The 19,620-nt window shown below is 48.5% G+C and overlaps 1 protein-coding gene across 1 annotated transcript; it reads left to right on the forward strand.

Moving 5' to 3' along the window:
* Nucleotides 1-289: 289 nt before the first annotated feature.
* Nucleotides 290-16,368, forward strand: LOC149326684 (uncharacterized protein CG1161). The gene is made up of 4 exons (XM_089562901.1): nucleotides 290-430; nucleotides 4,260-4,369; nucleotides 11,139-11,388; nucleotides 15,211-16,368. Exons 1-4 carry the CDS (start codon nucleotides 335-337, stop codon nucleotides 15,349-15,351), a joined length of 597 nt encoding a protein of 198 aa, XP_089419027.1. The 5' UTR covers nucleotides 290-334; the 3' UTR covers nucleotides 15,352-16,368.
* Nucleotides 16,369-19,620: the final 3,252 nt, after the last annotated feature.

Consider the following 19,620-nt stretch of genomic DNA (forward strand, 5'->3'; position numbering starts at 1 on the left):
CAGCAGACATTACTCGAGAACAACGCAAAAAACTGAGAACGAAAGGGCGAAAGACGCGACTTTTTGCATTCAAATACACAGCCATGTACTACACAGCAGACACCCGACTTCCGGGGCAAGCCGCCCCGGTGGCTTCTCAATGTACTGCTGGTGCTTATAATACATGCTGGTTTTAAAAACCACGAAAACTAAGCGTTCAGATGCATTTTACCGAGCGTTGTTTGTTGTTTGCAGTAATGTCATTTTACAAAACAAACTTTTGTTTACTTTTCTTCGTAGCTGCGAAGTCAACGCAAGTCGACTCAATTCAAGCCAGAGCAATCTCAGCTGTTTGATGGGGCGGACGATAGTTGTTGGTGCAATGAAGACTGGGGAGCTCTGTCTAGTAGGAATTTTCTGCGTCCTGTTAGCCATCGTGCACAACTGTGACGTAAGTAGGCGAATTTCACACCATCCTTGGTGTTTCCTGCGTGCGAATGGCGGTTGCGTTCAAGAATGCCCGAGTTCACCGTGATGACTCTGATGACGCACACCTGTCGAAATTGGCTTCGTACGTACCGAAAGGCGCATTTCCAACTCACTCACCAGTTCTTTGTTTGCTTTTGTGTGCTCAGTATCTCACAGGTCTTAGATGTAATTCTGTGCCGAGAAAAAGCACCGAAACTTTTGGCAGAGACGCTTACGTGTCTCTAACTAGTACTGATGTCTTGCTGGTTCGAATAGTTTCCTTCATTGTACTGATGAATTCGCGCTACAAGGCACATACACACCACAACACAAACGGACGAAGCGCGAAAAAAAGAAAAAAAAAACTCGCTTCGTCCGTTTGTGTTATGGTGTGTATGTGCCTTGTAGCGCGAATTCATCAGTATCAAGCACCAACTAGCCCCCGCTCTTGCATTGTTAGCATTCCTTCATTGTGTCTTCCAAACTCGGTTGCGCCGTGATGGTATGTACGAGCTAAATAGCTCGTACTTATCGCAGTCATTTTGGTGGTGCAGTGTCCATCACTATATATCTTAGCATTGATACTAAAGCACCGACTGCTTGGCGAACTACGTAGTGATGCACTACTATCGATGGTACTTTCGATACTACTATCGATAGCCGTATTGATACTACCTGCTATGTAGCACTGTACATTCTATTAAATCTGCACAACTATCGATGGTACTGTCAGCAGCAAAATATTGCGGGACGTCCAGCGCGTGGCGGAGCGACACAACACTGCCTTGCAGCGCCATCTGCCGCCTCCAAGCATGTTGTCGAGGCTCAGGGAAATTGCGTTCGAAGGACGCTTTGCGCATGCCTATCCTTTCTTCGCTATCAAGCATGCCTTGACGCTTGCTTCCCCGTGACGCAATTATCAGTAACGGAGCCGCTGTTGACACTGTGTTACGTTCGCAGCCAGTCCTTCTTGGGCTCGCGCGAGCGATCGCAGCACTGTTCACCATCGCAGCAGCCGAAACAGACGCGCAACGATGGTGACACAGCGATTCATTGCCAGCGGCGAGTGGCAATAGCGGATTCCGGTGAAGAACGCGATGAGACTTGCCTGATAGCAAAGAAAGGACAGGCATGCACAAATAATGGTTAACGCGGAAGTGCTGTGAGCCTCGACATCAGGCGTAGTCACGGCAGATGGCGCTGCAAGGCAGTTTTGCGTCGCTCCGCCACGCGCTGGACGTCCCGCAATATTTTGCTGCTGACAGTACTTTCGATACTACTATCGATAGCCGTATTGATACTACCTGCCATGTAGCACTGTACATTCTATTAAATCGACCAAGCGTGTACACTGCATCCTAAAGTTGGTTTCCCGAGTGTGTGGTATGGAGGTGGTGGCATGAGTAACTAACTGGCAGGACTCGCCCGATTTCGCAGCCTACGCGTCACTGAGCTCTGCTGACATTCCCTGCGTAATGCTCCTGTGTAAAGTGTCGCGATTGTCCCAGTTGCGAAGCACGTGTGCGAAAAGCATTTCTGCGGCGGTTACGTCAGCAAGGCGACGTCTGCTGAGCGTGATGGTGTCGTGTTAGCCAGCACAAGTTGTTGTGCTGTTTGTTCTTTCATCGGATGCAGTTCCAGACATTTTTCCAAACTGTCCCAGCTACCTTTTGAACTGAACTGTCCCGCTATTTCGTCGCAGTTTAAAGTGGTAGTCATTTCATTTTAACTCTAGTATGCTCTCACAACCCCGCCAGTTTTCTTTGAAATGGGTTAACTTGTATACAGGTCGGTGTATAGAAGAAAAAGGCACCTGACATGCGCAGTGTATATGCCATGCTATCACAAGCCTCCAAATAATGAGATACACAGCAATTAACGTTCGTTCTTCCACCCATCATGTTGTCGAATGCCTTCATTACGATGTGGTATATAAATAGATAATTTTTCTACAACTGCTTCCTTTAATCTCTGATTTTGTGCTTATATTTATCTTTTATCTAGCTCTAGTATCAATATGTCCTTCTTGTCTAGTCTAGTATTCTATTGTCTATGTATTCTATGTCTAGTATTCTATTGGAAATACTCCTGAAGTTTGAGTGATAAACCACTGCCATGCTTGCAACCTCACAATCGACGAAATGTTTGATAAGCATCGCATTACATTTCCATGTGCTGAACACAAGGTAGATATGACCGCGCACATCCTAGGCTACCATGTTGCAGTGAGGATGCGACAGTTCAGCAAACAAAGATCGCACAACTCAAAGTCGCACAACCTCAGAAAAGCTTTACTTTTGAGCAAGAATGTATCGATGAACATACTTCGGGCCCATAATATTTCATAAATGCATGAATTGAGTATTGCTGGTAGTCAGGTATCCCAAATGCTGCCGTGGTGGCATGGGGGTAATGGTACTCGGCTGCTAACTAGAAAGACACGGGTTTGGTCCCGTGCCATGGCGGCTCCATTTCGATGGAAGCGAAAGGCGGAAGGCCCATGTACTGTGCGATGCTAGTGCACGTTAAAAGAACCACAGCTGGTCGAAATTTATCCGGAGACCTGCAGTACGGCATCCCTCATAGCTTGAGTCTCTTTGGGACGTTAAGCCACATAAGGTCGTGAAACCAATTGGGTGCCGCAAATGTTTTTGCTATATCGCTGCCCAATAAATGCATAATATCAACAACGTTATTATCGATAGTGTTACTATCGACAGTCTCGCTGTGGACACTCTCACTATCGACAGTCTCGCTGTGGACACTCTCACTATCGACACTCTCACTATCGACACTCTCACTATCGACACTCTCACTATCGACAGTCTCACTATCGGCAGTCTTGCTATTGAGAGCGGTACTATCGATAGTTTTTTTTCACTATCGATAGTTTTAAAAAACTAACGGTACTGTCGATAGTCAATTTCCTGAAAGTTTTGTATCACTAGTAGTACGTTGTTGAAGATCTATAGGTTACCCTGGGACATTTCGAACCTTTTGGCATTCCCAAGCAATTTTTGTACGTGGGATTTCATGCAACTGCATGAAAGAATGAAGCTTTGCCATCGTTTTAGACGGTCAGTGCCCACGGAAGCACATTAAGGGGATGTGCGCCCTATGAAAACAGCAAGCACAAGAAATGGGACGACAGAGAGAAGGGCGCATTTCGATGGAGGTGGAAACCCCTGCGCTCTAGATCGGGCACCAATAAAAATGCTGTTCCCCGTAACAGAAGAAGGCAAAACCTGCATGGATTTGATTCCAGTACAAGATCTGCTTGCTTGTGAAACCCTGCAGTGCAGATATCGAAATGCGTAGCTCTGGGAACAGCGCAAAAGGGATGGACCACAAAGCAGAGGGCACACACATCACGAGTGCCGTCTTGAAACTGAATATTTACGAAGGGGAGGGAGATCGGAAGAAATGAAAACAGGCAAAAACATCAGAGGTGGGCCAACTCATTTTCATGGCAGTTGGCCGACTACTGCAGTTGTTCAGTTTCACAATGTGAAATGCTTCTATAATTTGATGGATTAATTGAACTTGGAAGGGGCCAAATTCTTGGTAACTTGAATGCATTTGGTGTAGAGAGATTCGACGAAGATGTAAAGTGAATCTGTCTACAATGAGTGCATTCACGTCACCAAAAACTACAGCGTGAACTAACCCCGTTTCTCGCATTGCCCAACATGAGAGGAAATGGCTCACTGACTTACTCATTTTCACCTTGTTCAAGGAGCCGGAATAGTGCTGCATAAAGTGTGATGGGCGAAGTGGTGCTTGACTGAAGCCTCTTCCCTCTTGTGTGGCAGGCGCAGTACGAGGATGTGCGCTGCAAGTGCATCTGCCCCAGCACGGCGGTGGTCAAGGGCTCCCAGACAGACCGCAAGCTCTACATCATGAACGTCTCCCCACAGCGATGGTGAGAAGAAACTGGGGTGGCACTCACAGGCAGACAGGCCCACTCTGCTTTCTTGTGCTGACATGGCACCACAGTGTACATCGTCGCTCGTTTATTGTAGATTTAACGCAACGAAAATGAAAGGTAGATTACATGGCGATAAGTGTTCGCTGATAAGTGTTCGTTTATTGTAAAACACGTGTAATATAATAAAACACATCACATGCCGTTCGTTGCTCTACGCGAAATCATTCATTCCTCGCACTATAATAGATTGGAATAACTTGCCATCACACATACAGTAATCCCTCGTTATAATGAAGTGAGCGGGACGGTGAAAAAATTCGTTATAAGCGATAATTCGATATAAGAGACCACTGGAAAAAAAAGCTAACACAGTTGAGATTTAATTGTGGCAAATGACGCCGCGCGGCGTGCGCCAGCTGCGGCGGTTGCTAGGCAATGGCTCAAGGTCGGTCTCTGTGCCTCCTCGGAGCACTGCCACAGCGAAATCGCAAGTTCATGGCCAATGTAGCTTTCGCTACAAAATTTGCTCGTAGCACATTTGTTACTAGTACCCGCAACTCCGTATTGGTCAGTGATCCTCAAAGATGATACAGTTTTCAAATTTCTTATACCAGAGTTTATTATCTATATCAAGAACAAGCTTTAGCTCATTTTTGTGATCCAGACGGGATACAGGCTGATCCGACAGGCCGGCAGGCTCGGCTTCACGTTCGCACAAGAAAAATACAAAGCAGCCATGCTACTATAAAGTCTCCCTTCTAGATTCGAGCAACGACAGCATGCCTGTGCAAGAGTGGAGCTTTCGGCAACGACACCACCTGCAGGAATGCCGGGTGACAAAGTGTGCGCTGCTCCCTGACAGCCCTGGTCGCCGCTAAGCCTAGCCGGCTTCACATCGATGCCGCAGCTGTTAGCACTTCGGGACTGGCCAGCACTCAAATAAAGGCGCTACACCTGGCGCTCAATCAGTCCCATAACAAAAGATGCGTTAGATTTCTGCGACGCCTTCAGCAACGGAGCTAGCAGACTGCAGGCGAACCACATCAGGCAGGAGCAGCACCAAAGTGGCTATTGGATGAACTTTGCTTGTATTGCAGTTATCACCTCTACCCCCAGGGCTAGCTATGAACTTGAACGAACAATACTATCGCGTTTTCAGATGCTGGCGGCCGGCATCAAGGCTAGAAGGCCACGGCCGTTCTACACGCGCGCGCGCTCGCGCGTCGAGGCCGGCCGTGGGCAGGCAGGCCCGGCTCAAAGGAGCGCGCCCTACGTCATAATGACGCTGCCGCTCTCTGTGCGCGCGTTGGCTCCCGCTTCCCGACATTGCGTTTGCTGCGGGCAGCCCGTCGTTGACATCTAGCAGGCTGGACGCAGGCGGCGAGCTGCAATCTGACGCTGCGACGCCGTTCGCAACTTCACGCCGCGGTGAATCGCGCTCGCTTTTCGCACGTGTGTCCCCGCCGTAACAACAAAATTCAGTGACCCTACCACGCATTTAGACCGTTTGTCTAGTCGAATGGCGTGAATTGAGCATGACAGGCCACTTTTCCGCATCCAAGACACCGCGGTTTTCTGGCATCGCAAAGCGCGAGGAAAACTATTTTCATGTGGATTCTGTCACGGCGAACACCAGGAATGCGCTTCCGACCGAGATTAACGCTTCGGGCGCGCTGCACCATGGAATTTGGCCCCACTGAGCAGGGGACACTCGGCACTCTCTTGGTGCCCGTTACTAGGCAGGTCATCGATCGTGGGTTTGGTACTTTTGTGGCCTGTTCTATGCCTGCATGAGTCTAATTCGGAGGCAGTATTAATTTGGCACTGTATGCGCAAAGGGTCGCCGCCACGGCAGCGATGCCTACACTCAGTGGCGGCGGTGCCTCCGCTCGCCACTTCGCTCTAAGCGGGTCAAGCTCTTCGTGCGCTTCGAGTAATGCGGCTTAAAATGCATGCGTTTGGGTCGGGACCGGAAGAAATTTCGAATAAAGCGATATTTCGAGTAAAGCGATTTCGTTATAACGAGGGATTACTGTAGCTACTGAGGTTAACCTACAATCGTTTCAGCATTCGTTAAAGCAAACCATGGACTAACAGATTTGGTATTTTTGTTGTATTATATGCATTTACTGAGTAATTTATTCTGCGTAGTTTGCTGTGTTATTTGTGTACATTACTAGCTTTAATTCATTATGACGTGTATTTTGTTTCAAGTGCCTGTGCCATATTTTTATGCTTGTATTGCCCCGCCCTATGTAATACCCTCGCACAAGGGCCCTTAGGGGTATTGTAAATAAATAAATAATAAATAAATAATATGTAGAGATAAGCACGCGACTGATAGTATCTCTAATAAATAAATAAATAAACAAGTTGGAACAAAAGGAAACTATGTCAACTGTGACTTTGATATGCCAGCTACGCCAGGTCTCTTGCTTGTAAAGCTTGAGGAGGTGTGGTCGCACTCGTGTTCAACTGTGTTGGCGGGGCAATGCGCTTGAGATTTCCCTGCAGATGTGGTTGCTGTGATACCCTTGAGTGACTTTGAAGTCCAGAGGTCTGATGTTCATGCGCTGAGCGATTGCCTTCATGCGGATCATTTCCGTAGACACCGCGAAGCTGTTGCTCCTAGCAAGGCGAACGTATTCGACGAGGCCCTCTTCAAGTTTGGGGAACTGGCGCTGTTTCCTACGCAAAGCCGTCCGGGTAGTCTTGGCGAGGTCTTGCATTTGCATACACCAGCAGCGAACCACTTTTCGTCGACATCAAACTTCTGCCTGGCGCGTAAATTGCTGGGCTAGTTGGTTCATGGGCTAGTTGGTTCATAAGTCTGTCCCATATTGTACGCGCATACTCTAGTATTGACCTGACGTGCGATGTGTACAAGACATCCCATGTGTTTTGAGGAAATTCACATGTGTTTCGTTTTAAGAAACCAAACCGCTGACAGGCTTTAGCAACAGTGTAGTCAATGTGCCGACTCCAGTATAAAGAAGGAACGAAAAATACTACCAGATACTATAGGCATGCTGTGTATTTTGTGAAAATTCTGTAAAAATTCCCAGAGTGGAATTCCCTGGAACTTTTTTTTCTAGAAAACTGCATGTACACCGCTTTGTTTAGGTTTAGACCCATGCGCCGTTTCCGGTTGCAGTCATGCATTTTGTCTAAGTCGCTCTGAATTACTGTGCAGTCAGCATCCAAACTTAGTTTTCTGTACAAACTACAATCTCAGCAAATATTCTTATGCATGACTCGGCGTTTACTTTGGCATCGTTGATATAAAGCATAAAAGAGCTGCGACCGCAGCACAGACCCGTAAAGCTTGATAACACTGTCAGGAGCATGATGAAATACGTAAATTTTGTTTACCACAAGAAGTCTGTCTGACTGGAGTTGAGATTTGGTATTTAGTTCTATGCCCAATTCTACGAGGTGCTTGTGAGCAAGACGTGTTCAGGGCGAGAAATCCTCGGCGATGCTGAAAGTACTGCTCTTGAATTTGCCCCTCGCCGAGATTATTAGCTGTTTATCCTTGAAATGCGTGAACTTAACTCGACGAGCCTAGTATTGCCATTATGAAAGGCACCTAGCCGATGAGCGCTCTCGATATCTCGAGGTTGCACACGCTCATCCAGCCACTCATTACAAAGATTGTTACAAAGTGGAAGACTGTGGCATCTGAGATCGGGTGACAACGTGAGGGGCTCAACAATATAGTTGACTGGAGATGTTTCCTTCAAGATGTGATAGGACCCTTGATATTTAGCGAGCAGTTTCCGGGAGAGGCCTGGGGTATGGGGAGGTATCCATAGCCAGACAAGAGAGCTGGCAAGAAAGGCTGGGGAGGAGACTCAAGTGGCTATGGTGCTCGGCTGCTGGCCCGAAAGACGCGGGTTCGATCCCGGCCGCTGCGGCTGAATTTCTTTGGAGGAGAAATTCGAGGCCCGTGTACTGTGCGATGTCAGTGCACGTTAAAGAACCCCAGGTGGTCGAAATTTCCGGAGCCTTCCACTACGGCGTCTCTCATAGCCTTAGTCGCTTTGGGACGTTAAACCCCATAAACCAACCAAACCAACCAACCAAGCTGTTTATTGCATGTTGTTCACTATACAGTGTGTGTCTTGAAAATAAAGCAACTATTTTTTTCGGCCGCTGCTATCTGTCCAACTGTGCTCAGATTGGTTGAGTAGGTAAGGGGGGGGGGGACCTTCAGCTTTTTGTCACTGCCTGGTGCAGTCTGCTGCAAGCTGTGGGAGCATTAGGATCACTGTTTCTGTGTAGCTACTGTGTCACGATGTGCGATGGTATCTGCACATGAACTACGGTACGCAATCAGGTTCTGGGCTAAACTCTATAAGAGTCTTGCCGTCACATACCAAATGATTTAGCAAGCCTACGGGAATTCTGCTTTTTCATATTCTCAAGTTTCAAGGGGCTTGAGGAGACATCAATAATGAACCCCCTTCCGGCCATCACTGAGCAAAAGTGACAAAAATGTGTCTCATTAAGGTATTTGTTTGGGCTAGTCGGTACGTTGTTAAAACTGAAGGCACAGCGTGCGAAAGACAGGACTAAGGTAGGGACAAACACAGCGCTGTGTTTGTCCCTACCTTAGTCCTGTCTTTCGCACACGGTGCCTTCAGTTTTAACAATGTACCGAATAGCCCAAACAATGTGTTTGTCCCTACCTTAGTCCTGTCTTTCATGCGCTGTGCCTTCAGTTTTAACAATGTGTCTCATGTTCGTGATCTTTTGAACAGCAACCATCGAATGAGTGTGTGGATGATAGCAGAGACTCTCAATATTCCAAAAGCCGCCGTGCATGACATTGTGAGCGACAGTTTGAACATGTGGAAAGTGTGCGCCAAGCTGTTCCCCAAATTGTTGACTGACAACCACAAGAAGAACTGGATGGTGATCACCAGCAAACTTTTGGAACGCATGCAGATTGAACCTTATTTTTTGGACGATGTCATTACCGGTGATGTAACATGGCTGTTTGAGTATGACCCTGAGACCAAGTGCCTAAGTTCCAGACGGCATACCTCAGAGTCCCCTCGCCCCAAGAAGGCAAGGATGAGTAGGTTGAAAGTGAAAACAATGCTGATTGTCTTTTTTGACGCCAAGGGTGTGGTTGACAAAGAATTCATACCCCAAGGGCAGACAATGAATGCCGTTCACTATTGATTTATTTATTACAATACGTACAAATCCGCCTGTTGTGCATTGGTGTACGGAGGTGCAGACGTAAAGTGTGGTGCTTGGGTCCCCCGAGCGCGAAAGGAGATCGCTGATACCTGGCAGTTGCACCATGACAACGCTCCCAGCCGCGCTTGTTTGTTGCTCGTATGGGAGTTCCTGGCCAATCACAACTTGGCAACGCTTCCCTAGCCCCCGCATAGTCCTGACCCAGCAGACTTTTTCCTGATCTTGGTCAGATGTTTAGGGGAATCCCCCAAGGTGGAGTAATTAAGGAGGAAGTAATTACTCATTGGCATCCACCCAAGCGCAGCCATACGGCTACAAAGGAAAGCTACACAGCTTTCTCAGCAACTTCGCAGTTAAAGAAAAATTCGTCCTGGTCCGGGGTTCAAACCCAGGACCACCGCTACACCGGAGCAGTCGCTCTACCAACTGAGCTAACCGGGACGGCAAGCTTATGGTAGGGCGAGAGCGAATTGATCAATAACTCGAAGTGGGAACTATGTTGGTCAAATGTTTAGCGGAATCCCCCAAGGTGGATGACAATGAGTAATTACTCCCTTATTACAGACTTTTTCCTGTTCCCAAGAGTCCGTTTTAGCAACATTGAAGTGATCCAAGCTGCTGTGACAGTCTCCAAACGAGGTTCCTATCGACTCCTTCCAGGATACATACAGTGCATGGCAGAGTTGCTGGCAGAAGTGTGTAGATGTCAAAGGGGACTACTTCGAAGAATTAAACCTTTGCAACGATATCGAATAAATTTTTTCTATGGACAAAAATTGCATGACTTTCAGGACACGCCCTGTACATCTCGGAACAACTGGACAATTTATGTGCTCATTTGGTGGAGCGAGCAATTTGTAATTGCATTTCCAAAAGTTCTTCTCTGGCAGTCAGGCAACACTGGCACACTCACAGTTTGTGATGACATAAACCAACAGTCACATGACTGCTCCTCACAAAACTGCGCGTAGTGAGCATAGGGGAGTGAGTTGTTCGTTGCTCAGGGTTGGGATGAGGAAGGGTGTAGGGGGGAAGTTGGAGGGGGACAAAGGTAACTAATGCCTGTGCCCTTTTCTGTATAGCTTCTGCACAGTCTAGGTGACTTCACCACAATGTTCTGGCGCACTGACCCTGTGGCCAACAGTTTTGCTGCAGATGATGGCGCTGTCGGTCTGTGACGTCACTCAGGCTGCTTCAGTGTGGCCATAGCTGCCAAGGGGAGGAGGGGCTTATAGCCAACAACTTCAAATTACAATTTCTAGCAGCTCAGATGCACGCATAAAGCCCTTCTTTTTTTAAGTGCGCATAATTACGTCATGGCTAGTAGCTGCAACGTAAAAGCACGACTTGTTGGTAACCCATGTCATGACCCCTTTAAGCATGCAGGACCAGCTAGCCTAGCAACACACCTTGTGGAAGGGAATGGGGAAGACGCGTGTGGTTTATTTTTGATCCTCGTGTTGTGCGGCCACTGTGGCGAGGGGATCTTTAAAGAGGCCTAGCTCGAGTGACTCCTGCAACAAGGCAGCTGTGGTGTCTCCTGCTGTTGCAGCAACTGTGAGGGGGTGATCCTGCCCCAGGCGACGGACATCCGGGGCAAGGAGAGTGAGTTCTGCCCCCGGTGCAAGTGCCGCTACGAGCGGCGCAACACCACCACCATCCGGGTGCTGGTGATCCTCATCATCTGGGTCATCTCCCTGCTCACCGTCTACATGCTCTTCCTCATGTGCCTCGACCCGCTGCTCAACCGGCGCAAGGCGGCCGCCGCCTACCAGGAGCACGTCGACGAGGAGCTCAACCTGGTGGGTCTCCCTCCTCCTTCCTTAGCTGCACGGGGACACCGAGGACCTCTTCCCATCTGCACTGTTGCTGGCTTGGCAGTTATGATGAAAATTTGTGGGCGCGAACATTGCCTCGCACGGTAATTGTGTGAGTAAGCCGTCAGTATCGCTCACGAAAAAGGAAATAGGTTATCTGCGAAAATTTTGAGCTTGTTCAGTCATAACATGGAATCTTAACTGTTTTTATCTGTACCTACCTCTGATATCTTTTCATATTTAAGCGTTTGTTGCCTTCCCATTAAACTAGTTGTGAAAAAGGCGCTTTGCCTGTGGTACCTTCTCTGTGTTTTGTTTTTTCGCGCCCACAAATTTTCATCATGAGCAACCTACAACTAGCCCAGCTTTCCATTCTGTTGGCAGTTATGGCTGCAAAGAATTGCATTTTGTCCTCAGTGTCCCTACGCGGTGCACAGCGCCAGGGCATCGCTTCTTTGGTTACCGTCTTGAATTTTGCACTGTTGCACCTACCTGTGGCTAACACTACAACCTTCTGCTTGCTCCCAATAGAAAAGAAGGTCCCTGGGCTTAGATGAGCACGTAAGTATATGAGCCACATGGTGCAAACCAAGCCCTTCTTTCTCTCTCCGTTTTGGCAAGTGTTGTATCATCCCAAGAACGCATAGCACATCGTCAAGCAAGGTGTGCTCTATGGCTCTTCTTGCTTGCATGCGTGTGCCTGCATCATCCCACTTGCACTCCTCTATAACATTTCCACCACAGTCAGAACGAAGTGTGGGAATGTTTGGATCAGTGTTGTAATCTGGGATTTAACTTTGCCGGAAGCTTTCGTGTACAGGTGAAGCACTGAAGGGGAAGGGGGTGGGCTTTCCAAGTGCTGACGCTCGGTCCTGGGGAGAGAGTGGAGTCGGGCGTAACGAAGCTCTACGCCTGTCGATGGGTGCCTGACTGCTTGAACTCTGACTTGCATACTCCCAATGTGGAGTGGTCAGCACTCATCAGGCAACAAGCATCTCAACTTGACAATATATAAACTATTGACAGTCCTGTGGGTGCATGGTTTCTGCAAGGCATTATTGAAACGATGCGACGATGCCCCCTTTTACTAGCTTTGAAAATGCAGAACTGTGTGGAAGTAACGGCTTCTTGCTTCAAAGGACCAGCACGAATGGGCAGGAGTAAAATACAGGGTCAAGTCAAGGAATTTTATACAGTCATTAATGGACACTTTATATGCCACTTCCAGAGGCACAAGAACGTCAGAAAAAACTTAACGGATAGCAGTAACTTCTGCAGCAAAACTCGCCGAGTCACATTCAATTAAAACCAGACAGTCATCTATAAACTGGAACACTTTTGCAGCCTTTTTGCTTAAGAGAGGCTCTTCAAGTGGCTTGTCGAGCATAGCTAAGTAACAATTGCTGAGAAATGGGGCAATGCATGTTCCTATGTATATCTCTCTCTTTTGAATAAAAACACAGCCATCCCATTCTGTCTAAGTGGACTCGAGGTAGGTTAGTAGCAGGTCCACAAAGTTTTGAACAGAAATGCCAGACGCACTCTTAAAAGCAGCGCTTCCCTTCCTGTGGCTTCGTGGCATTGCGCTGTTGAATTGAGAATCATCTCTGACCAACGTACCTATCAGTTCATGTTTTACCGCCCAGGGTGACGCTCAAATCTGACAGTGCCATCTGGTTTTAAAATGAGTAATCATGTGGTAGGCTGGAGCAGATGAGCCATTGGAGCTTGGCTACCGTGGTCATTGGCTCCTCGGCTTTCTGGCCACCGTGGAGGCCCAGTGGTTATGGCGCTCGGCTGCTGACCGGAAATACGCAGGTTCGATCACGGCCACGGCAGTCACATTTCAACAGAGGTGAAATGTTAGGGGCCCGTGTACTGTGCGATGTCAGGCTATGAGAAATGCCATACTGAAGGGCTCCGGAAATTTCGACCAACTGGGGTTTTCACTCGCAGTGTACATAGGCCTCTAGAATTTCTCCTTCATAGAAATTCAATCGCCGCGGCCGGGATCGAACCCAGCAGCATGACTTGATTGCTGTAGTTGCCTGCAAATACCGGCTGTATTGCCGCAGCACTGTAGGAGATATGCCGTCATTGATGCTGCACTACGGGTTTCAAAGTAAAACTCCTGTTTAGTGCTTTTTTTTCCACTCCGGTCTGCCTGAGAACAGCGGAAGCATTCATATATATACAGTGAATATATCAAGCGAAAAGAGAAATTGGCCGCCACGGTGGCTCAGTGGTTATGGTGCTCGGCTGCTGACCCGAAAGGCGCGGGTTCGATCCCGGCCGCGGCGGTTGAATTTCTACGAAGGAGAAATTCTTGAGGCCCGTGTACTGTGCGATGTCAGTGCACGTTAAAGAACCCCAGGTGGTCGAAATTTCCGGAGCCTTCCACTGCGGCGTCTCTCATAGCCTCAGTCGCTTTGGGACGTTAAACCCCATAAACCAAACCAAACCAAAAAGAGAAATCTTGGCATGGTATGTAGTAGCCTGAACGTAGACCAATGTTTGAAACACTTAAAAAGGGAAGGCATAATATATGTAGATAAAAACAGCGCACAGGATAATCAACCCAAACATTTGATTAAAGAAAGCATCGGGTACATGGTTACAAGACGATAAATGAATCTCAATACACAATAGCTACTTTGCGAAATTTAGTCTGTCTTCTGTGTTAGCTACATAACTTTGCGTCAGCAGATAAACAAGGATGTGCATGATTATTGACTTCGCTTACAATCAGTCCTAAGATGAAAAGTCACAAATCATGAACAGCGAGAAGTTACATGGGATCTACGAAACACATGGAGGCCATGAACAGCATAATCAGCAAAAGAATATTTAGGGTATTCTACGATATTCTCTTTACTGATTATGCTGTTATGTAGTTAACACAGAAGTTAGACTAAATTTCGTAAAGTAGCTGTTGTATATTGCGATTCATTTATCGTCTTGTAGCCATGTGCCTGATGCTTTTTTAATTGAATGTTTGGGTTGATTATCCTGTGCACTGTTTTTATCTACATGTATTCTGCCTTCCCTTTCGATTACATTCTGATGAAGGTCGTTCCACGGCCGAAACGTAAATAGTTCTAAGCGTTTCATGCATGGCACGCATGCACGCACACGCACTCTCTCTCTCTCATCTTGCCAATCAATGCATGGGGTCAACATTGAAGTAGACCTCTGCGTGCCGCATGCACTGTGCACAGTAAACCCGTGCAAAATTTGTTTTTTGTGGTTTCGAAAAGCTACGCCTGTATCTTAACAGGCCAAAATGTGTCCACTTTGGCTGCACTTCTAGTGTGACATGATGATAAGCCAGTGAAAACGTACCAGGCCGTGAAACAAATGCCCGTCGTTGTGCCTAAATACATGCATACTAGTTTATGGTGTGCGTGCAACAGAGGAGGGCACAAGCATGAAAGTCAGCGGAAAGGACTCGCCAACTTTTGCGCACAATTGTGGGTTTGCTGCTGCATATAGAAGTCTAATATTTGGCTCAGATGCTCATGACGAGAGAATGTAGTGACTGAGCGAGTTTATTGCACTCTCTCTCAAGAGGGTGTTCGAGAGCCCCTGTAAAGGAGTATAGATGTCATATTCTTGCATGATGCGTTAGCTGTTAGTATTCATGAATCATCCCTTGGTATTAGCCTACAAGCACTGAATAATTTATAAGTGAATTGTTGCTGTTCTGCTTCCATCAACTGAATGGTGGCCGTGACGGGTGTTTCACATGAGACTGGGGAGGACCGGGTCAGTTGGAGGCTGATGGTGGGGGTGGTGGTGGATGTGCAGGAGGAGCCCCTGCCCATGCAGCGCACGCGCCGCTCCAGCAGCAGCGTGCTCAACAAGGTGGGCCAGCAGCAGGACAAGTGGAAGCGCCAGGTGCAGGAGCAACGCCGAAACATCTACGACAAGCACACCATGCTCAACTGAGCACGCTCCACTGGCCCCCCCCCCCAAAAAGCTGCTCAGCTGGCAGTCCGATTATTGGTGCATCCGGTCTCATTGGACGACACCCCTGTAAAAACAGCCGTGCTTCTGAGCGAGCTGCACTCTTGGAACGAGAGATGACGCTAACCTGACACGGCATCAGATTTGTGGGAGGAAAAGATGTACTATTGAAATGTGCCTGAGCCATATGTCTCACAGGCTGTCCCCATTGGCTTGGGGCTTCCCGTGGAGGAGGCCACTATCGCAGTCGGTTCTGTTTTCTTTGCCGCACAGTTCTTGTGAAGAACTCCGCTGGCAAGGGGCGAGAGGGAAGTGCTCTTCCTTCCCTTCTCGCTGCACCTTCTTCTTCCTGTGCACTCTGTTATTTATCACCCTCCCCGCCCACCTGTTGCTTTGTGTGTTCACAACACTGTGCATGGGGTGTGTACATGTCTTCATTGTGGGTCACTCAGCAGCTTTCTATTGCTGTTCTGGTCATGTAATGATAATTGATGGTTTTATGGAATACCTTCAGGCAAGGAAATAATAAATGTACCTTGGCGAGTTTACGTTGACTATTTCCACAATACTGTAACATATATACCTAGCCGAGGCTCTTGTCTTGTGCCTCTTTGTGTGGATGTCCATTTCACATTGTGTCAAAGAAGGCTCGAAACATGACTTGTTTTTGGTGTGTTGTGTTCGCTAGCCATAAAGGGCATTCATCCGGAGCTGTTTCTGCCAAATACGCTTGTTTGGTAGCATATGTCATGACACTGGGTGAGTTGAGTGTGGCACACACACAGCACGCAGCAGTTTTGTACACAGCTTTGTCTTCTGCTTTGCAGTCTTTCGCCTGTCTGCTTTGTTGCGATCTGATGACATGAAACTGACTCTCTCTACAGTTGATTTTGGCAGAGAAGCAAGGAGGTGCAGAAAGACAAAAACAGTGAGCAGAACACACGTGTGATGTCAGTAGCAACTTTATTGCAAATAATAAATGAATATTTATACATCCACCGCCCAAACGTCTCCCTCTGCAGTGTCAGCATCTGTGCATGTTGTAACAGTGGCTGCACTCAGCCTGAGGCCCGGCATCAAAAGGTGGGTACAGAGTGGCAGGCAATCACGGCCCGGCTAGCTGCGAAAGATGCTGGAAACTGTGCCATGTCGTGGAGCCTTCCTGGGCACTTTCTGATTCACCCTTTGTGGCCCTCGCTTCGGGGTGTTTGGGACACTTCTGGGTTGAGTATGGGGAGGGTCCGTAATGGTGCCCTGTCCAATCGCATGGGTCACCTGCCGTACGATCATTTTTGAGGCGCAAGTAAATGCGTCCTTCGCATGGGTGCATAGGGTGGAAGAGGTGTTGTACGATCAGTTTGCTGCTCGTGATCGAGCCGGATGATTGAAGCATTCTGATTGGTACGCCCGGCTCTGCTGCCCATCCGGTGGCGTGGGTCGTAGCAAAGCACAGATATGTGGTAGACTTGGAACACATTGACTGTGGCTCACTCAAGACATGTTTATAGACTTTTTGCGGAAGGCAAAACCACGGTCGGTTGTGATGACCATGGATCTCTGCATGGCTGACCCTGATGTCTGGGGATGAATTCATGACAACAAACATTGCAACATCGCAAGGTAGCTTTAACATCTGAAACAGCGCTGTGGAAATCGATAAACATTTGCACTATTTCTATTGCAGAAAGCAAGAAAGGCATCACACCGTGACAGCATACAACTTCGCATCCGATCACAGCTAGCAACCGTCCATAAGCAATCATTCTCGCAACAGTGTAGGATTTTTTTTGGGGCGGGAAGGTAGGCCACCTCCCTTTTCCCCTGTTCCGGAGTCCCTGCCCAAATAATAATCTTCTCTAGGCTGACCTTACATGAAAAGAACTCCTGTTAGTTATGTAAGGAAAACAGCAGCTTGTTTATTACGTGACAGCATGTACAGCTCGTTCGGTTGAAAAGTCGTCGGCGTAGTAGTAGTCTGCACTGCGTGTTGAAAATAATCAGGGGCTGCATACAAAAATCGTATCATGCCAACCATTTGCCGCAGAATGTTTTGGATGGTGTCATACAATTCAGCGTTTCGTGCAGCATAAACTTACTAGTTAAGTTGAAGCCTACCTCACACCATGGATTTGAACCTGCGACTTATAAGCGGGGGGCCGCGTAAAAAAATCGTGTCACGGTAATTTGTGGTTCTAGTGATTGATGACTGATTGGTGTGTGATAGGCGATGATGTGTTCATGAAATTATTGTAATTGATTAATTAGAAAATGAAAAAAAAAAACATTTGTAGAAGGGGGGTTCAAAGGTGTCAAACTGCTCAGAATGGAAAGCTTAACCCACTACACTGTTGCATCATACGCTTCAGGTGGAGCTTAAGTGTCCTCTCCAGTTTTTATTATAATTAGTACTGAGTGCAGGTTTGTGGTTTTCCATGCCCAAGTTACCACTCTTCATCAGTTCGGCTCCATGTCTCCACTGCTGTCAAAGAAAAATTGCTGCAGCTGTAATTCGACTCCTTCATGACAGTAGAACTGCAGACGCACACTGTTAAGAAAACTGGAAATGCTAGAATTCCTCTGCATGTTTTGCGACTTCGGAGAGGGGCGTCCACTCGCAGGCGCCAGGAGTATAAGGCAAGATGGTGTCTATAGTGGACGACGGCTCACGCCCATACAGAAGAAAGAAGGGTAAAGCCGGTGGTTGACTGCGTGGCGGTGTTGTACGCGTATGTCACGAAAGGGAGGACAGCGTCCCAGTTGGTGTGATCTGCCGCGACGTACATCGTGAGCGTGTTACCGGGAGTACGGTTGAAGCGCTCGGTCAGCCCGTTTGTCTGAGGATGGTAGGCAGTGGTGGTCCGATGTACGATGCGACATTCGGCGAGCAGAGCTTCAACGACGTGTGAAAGGAAGGCGTGGCCTCAGTCGTTGAGCAGCTCCCGCGGCGCGCCGTGGCGAAGAACAAAATGATGGAGCAGGAACATAGCAACTTCGCGGCTAGTAGCAGCAGGAAGGGCGGCTGTCTGGGCGTACCGGGTGAGGTGCTCGACGCCGACGATAATCCGATGGTTTCCAGAGACCGTGTACAGGGAAGCGGGCCGTAAAGGTCGACGCCAATGCGATCGAAAGGACGTGCCGGGCAAGGGACGGAAGGGGTCGGTCACACGGGGAGCGGATGTTTTCCGCTGCTGACAGGCGATGCAAGAACGGACGTATTTTCGAACATACATGCCACGCCAATAGTAACGCTGAGAACTTCTTTTGAATGTCTTCAGCACATCAGTGTGCGCACACTGAGGGTCAGCGTGGTAGGAGGCGCAAATTGCAGATCGTAAATGGCGGGGAATCGCGAGAAGCCACCGCCGACCATCAGGCATGTAGTTGCGGTGGTGGTGGTGAAAAACATTTATGGGAAATTAAGTTTTTTACAGAAAGATGATTGGGGTAGGACCCTATTGGCCCTTTCCCCTTACAATACTGGGTGGAGCCCCTATTCCGGTGCCCCATTGGCAAGCAACGCCGCCCGCGTCTGTTGAACCAAAGCCTGTTGACTTTTTAGGTTGTGAGGACTACCATATTATAACTTCTCCGACGCCCCTTCGAGTGCACGTGTGCGCGCCAGCCCCGCGCGCACCTTGGACTTGCTCTCTCTCGCTACGCGTCGACGGCATGCCGCGCCCCGCGCGCACCTCGGACTTGCTTTCTCTCTCTACGCGTCGACGGCATGCCGCGCGCCAGCGCCTCACATTTCGTTCTGTCGAGAGTAGTACGCGCATATCGCGCATATCCCGAGGGAGGCCGCTGGCTTGCGAGCGCAGTTAGGCAGTCGGTTGAGTGCCACCGGGCTCGCCGGACGCCCATGGCGGTTCTCAAATAAACAGTTATACTTTTGCACCTGTGTCTTCGTCTGCCCGGACACCCATCCGCCTCACATTTGGCGCAGTCGATCTTGGACCATGCTGGGAACGTCGACAGCTGCCCGCCTGGTGAAGTAATCCGCCGAACTGTTTGCCCAGCTCGCTTCTCCGATGGTGCTGTACTTGTTCCCGCCATTTTGTCACTCTCCCGCCAAATGAAGCCATTCGCCCGCTTCACCCGAATCAGCTCGCCTCTTCGCCTGTTTGCCTTGCTACGCCGACCTGTGTGATGCCTGCCTGCTTGATGAAGCACCTCGCCCGCCCTGCCTGAACTTTTTGTCCTGCTCGCCTTGCGTTTCTACGCCTGCCTGTGTGTTCGTGTTTCTTTACGTGC

Source organism: Amblyomma mixtum, chromosome 10 (assembly GCF_055824585.1).
Source record: "Amblyomma mixtum isolate Tamu chromosome 10, ASM5582458v1, whole genome shotgun sequence".
Taxonomy (NCBI): Eukaryota; Metazoa; Arthropoda; class Arachnida; order Ixodida; family Ixodidae; genus Amblyomma; species Amblyomma mixtum.

What these genes read in the sequence shown, in the direction of transcription:
- LOC149326684 (XM_089562901.1), top strand. Translation starts at nt 335, where the DNA reads ATGGGGCGGACGATAGTTGTTGGTGCAATGAAGACTGGGGAGCTCTGT. An exon ending in CCATCGTGCACAACTGTGAC is followed by an intron (nt 431 to 4,259) that starts GTAAGTAGGCGA and finishes CTTGTGTGGCAG; the next exon opens with GCGCAGTACGAGGATGTGCG. An exon ending in AACGTCTCCCCACAGCGATG is followed by an intron (nt 4,370 to 11,138) that starts GTGAGAAGAAAC and finishes CTGCTGTTGCAG; the next exon opens with CAACTGTGAGGGGGTGATCC.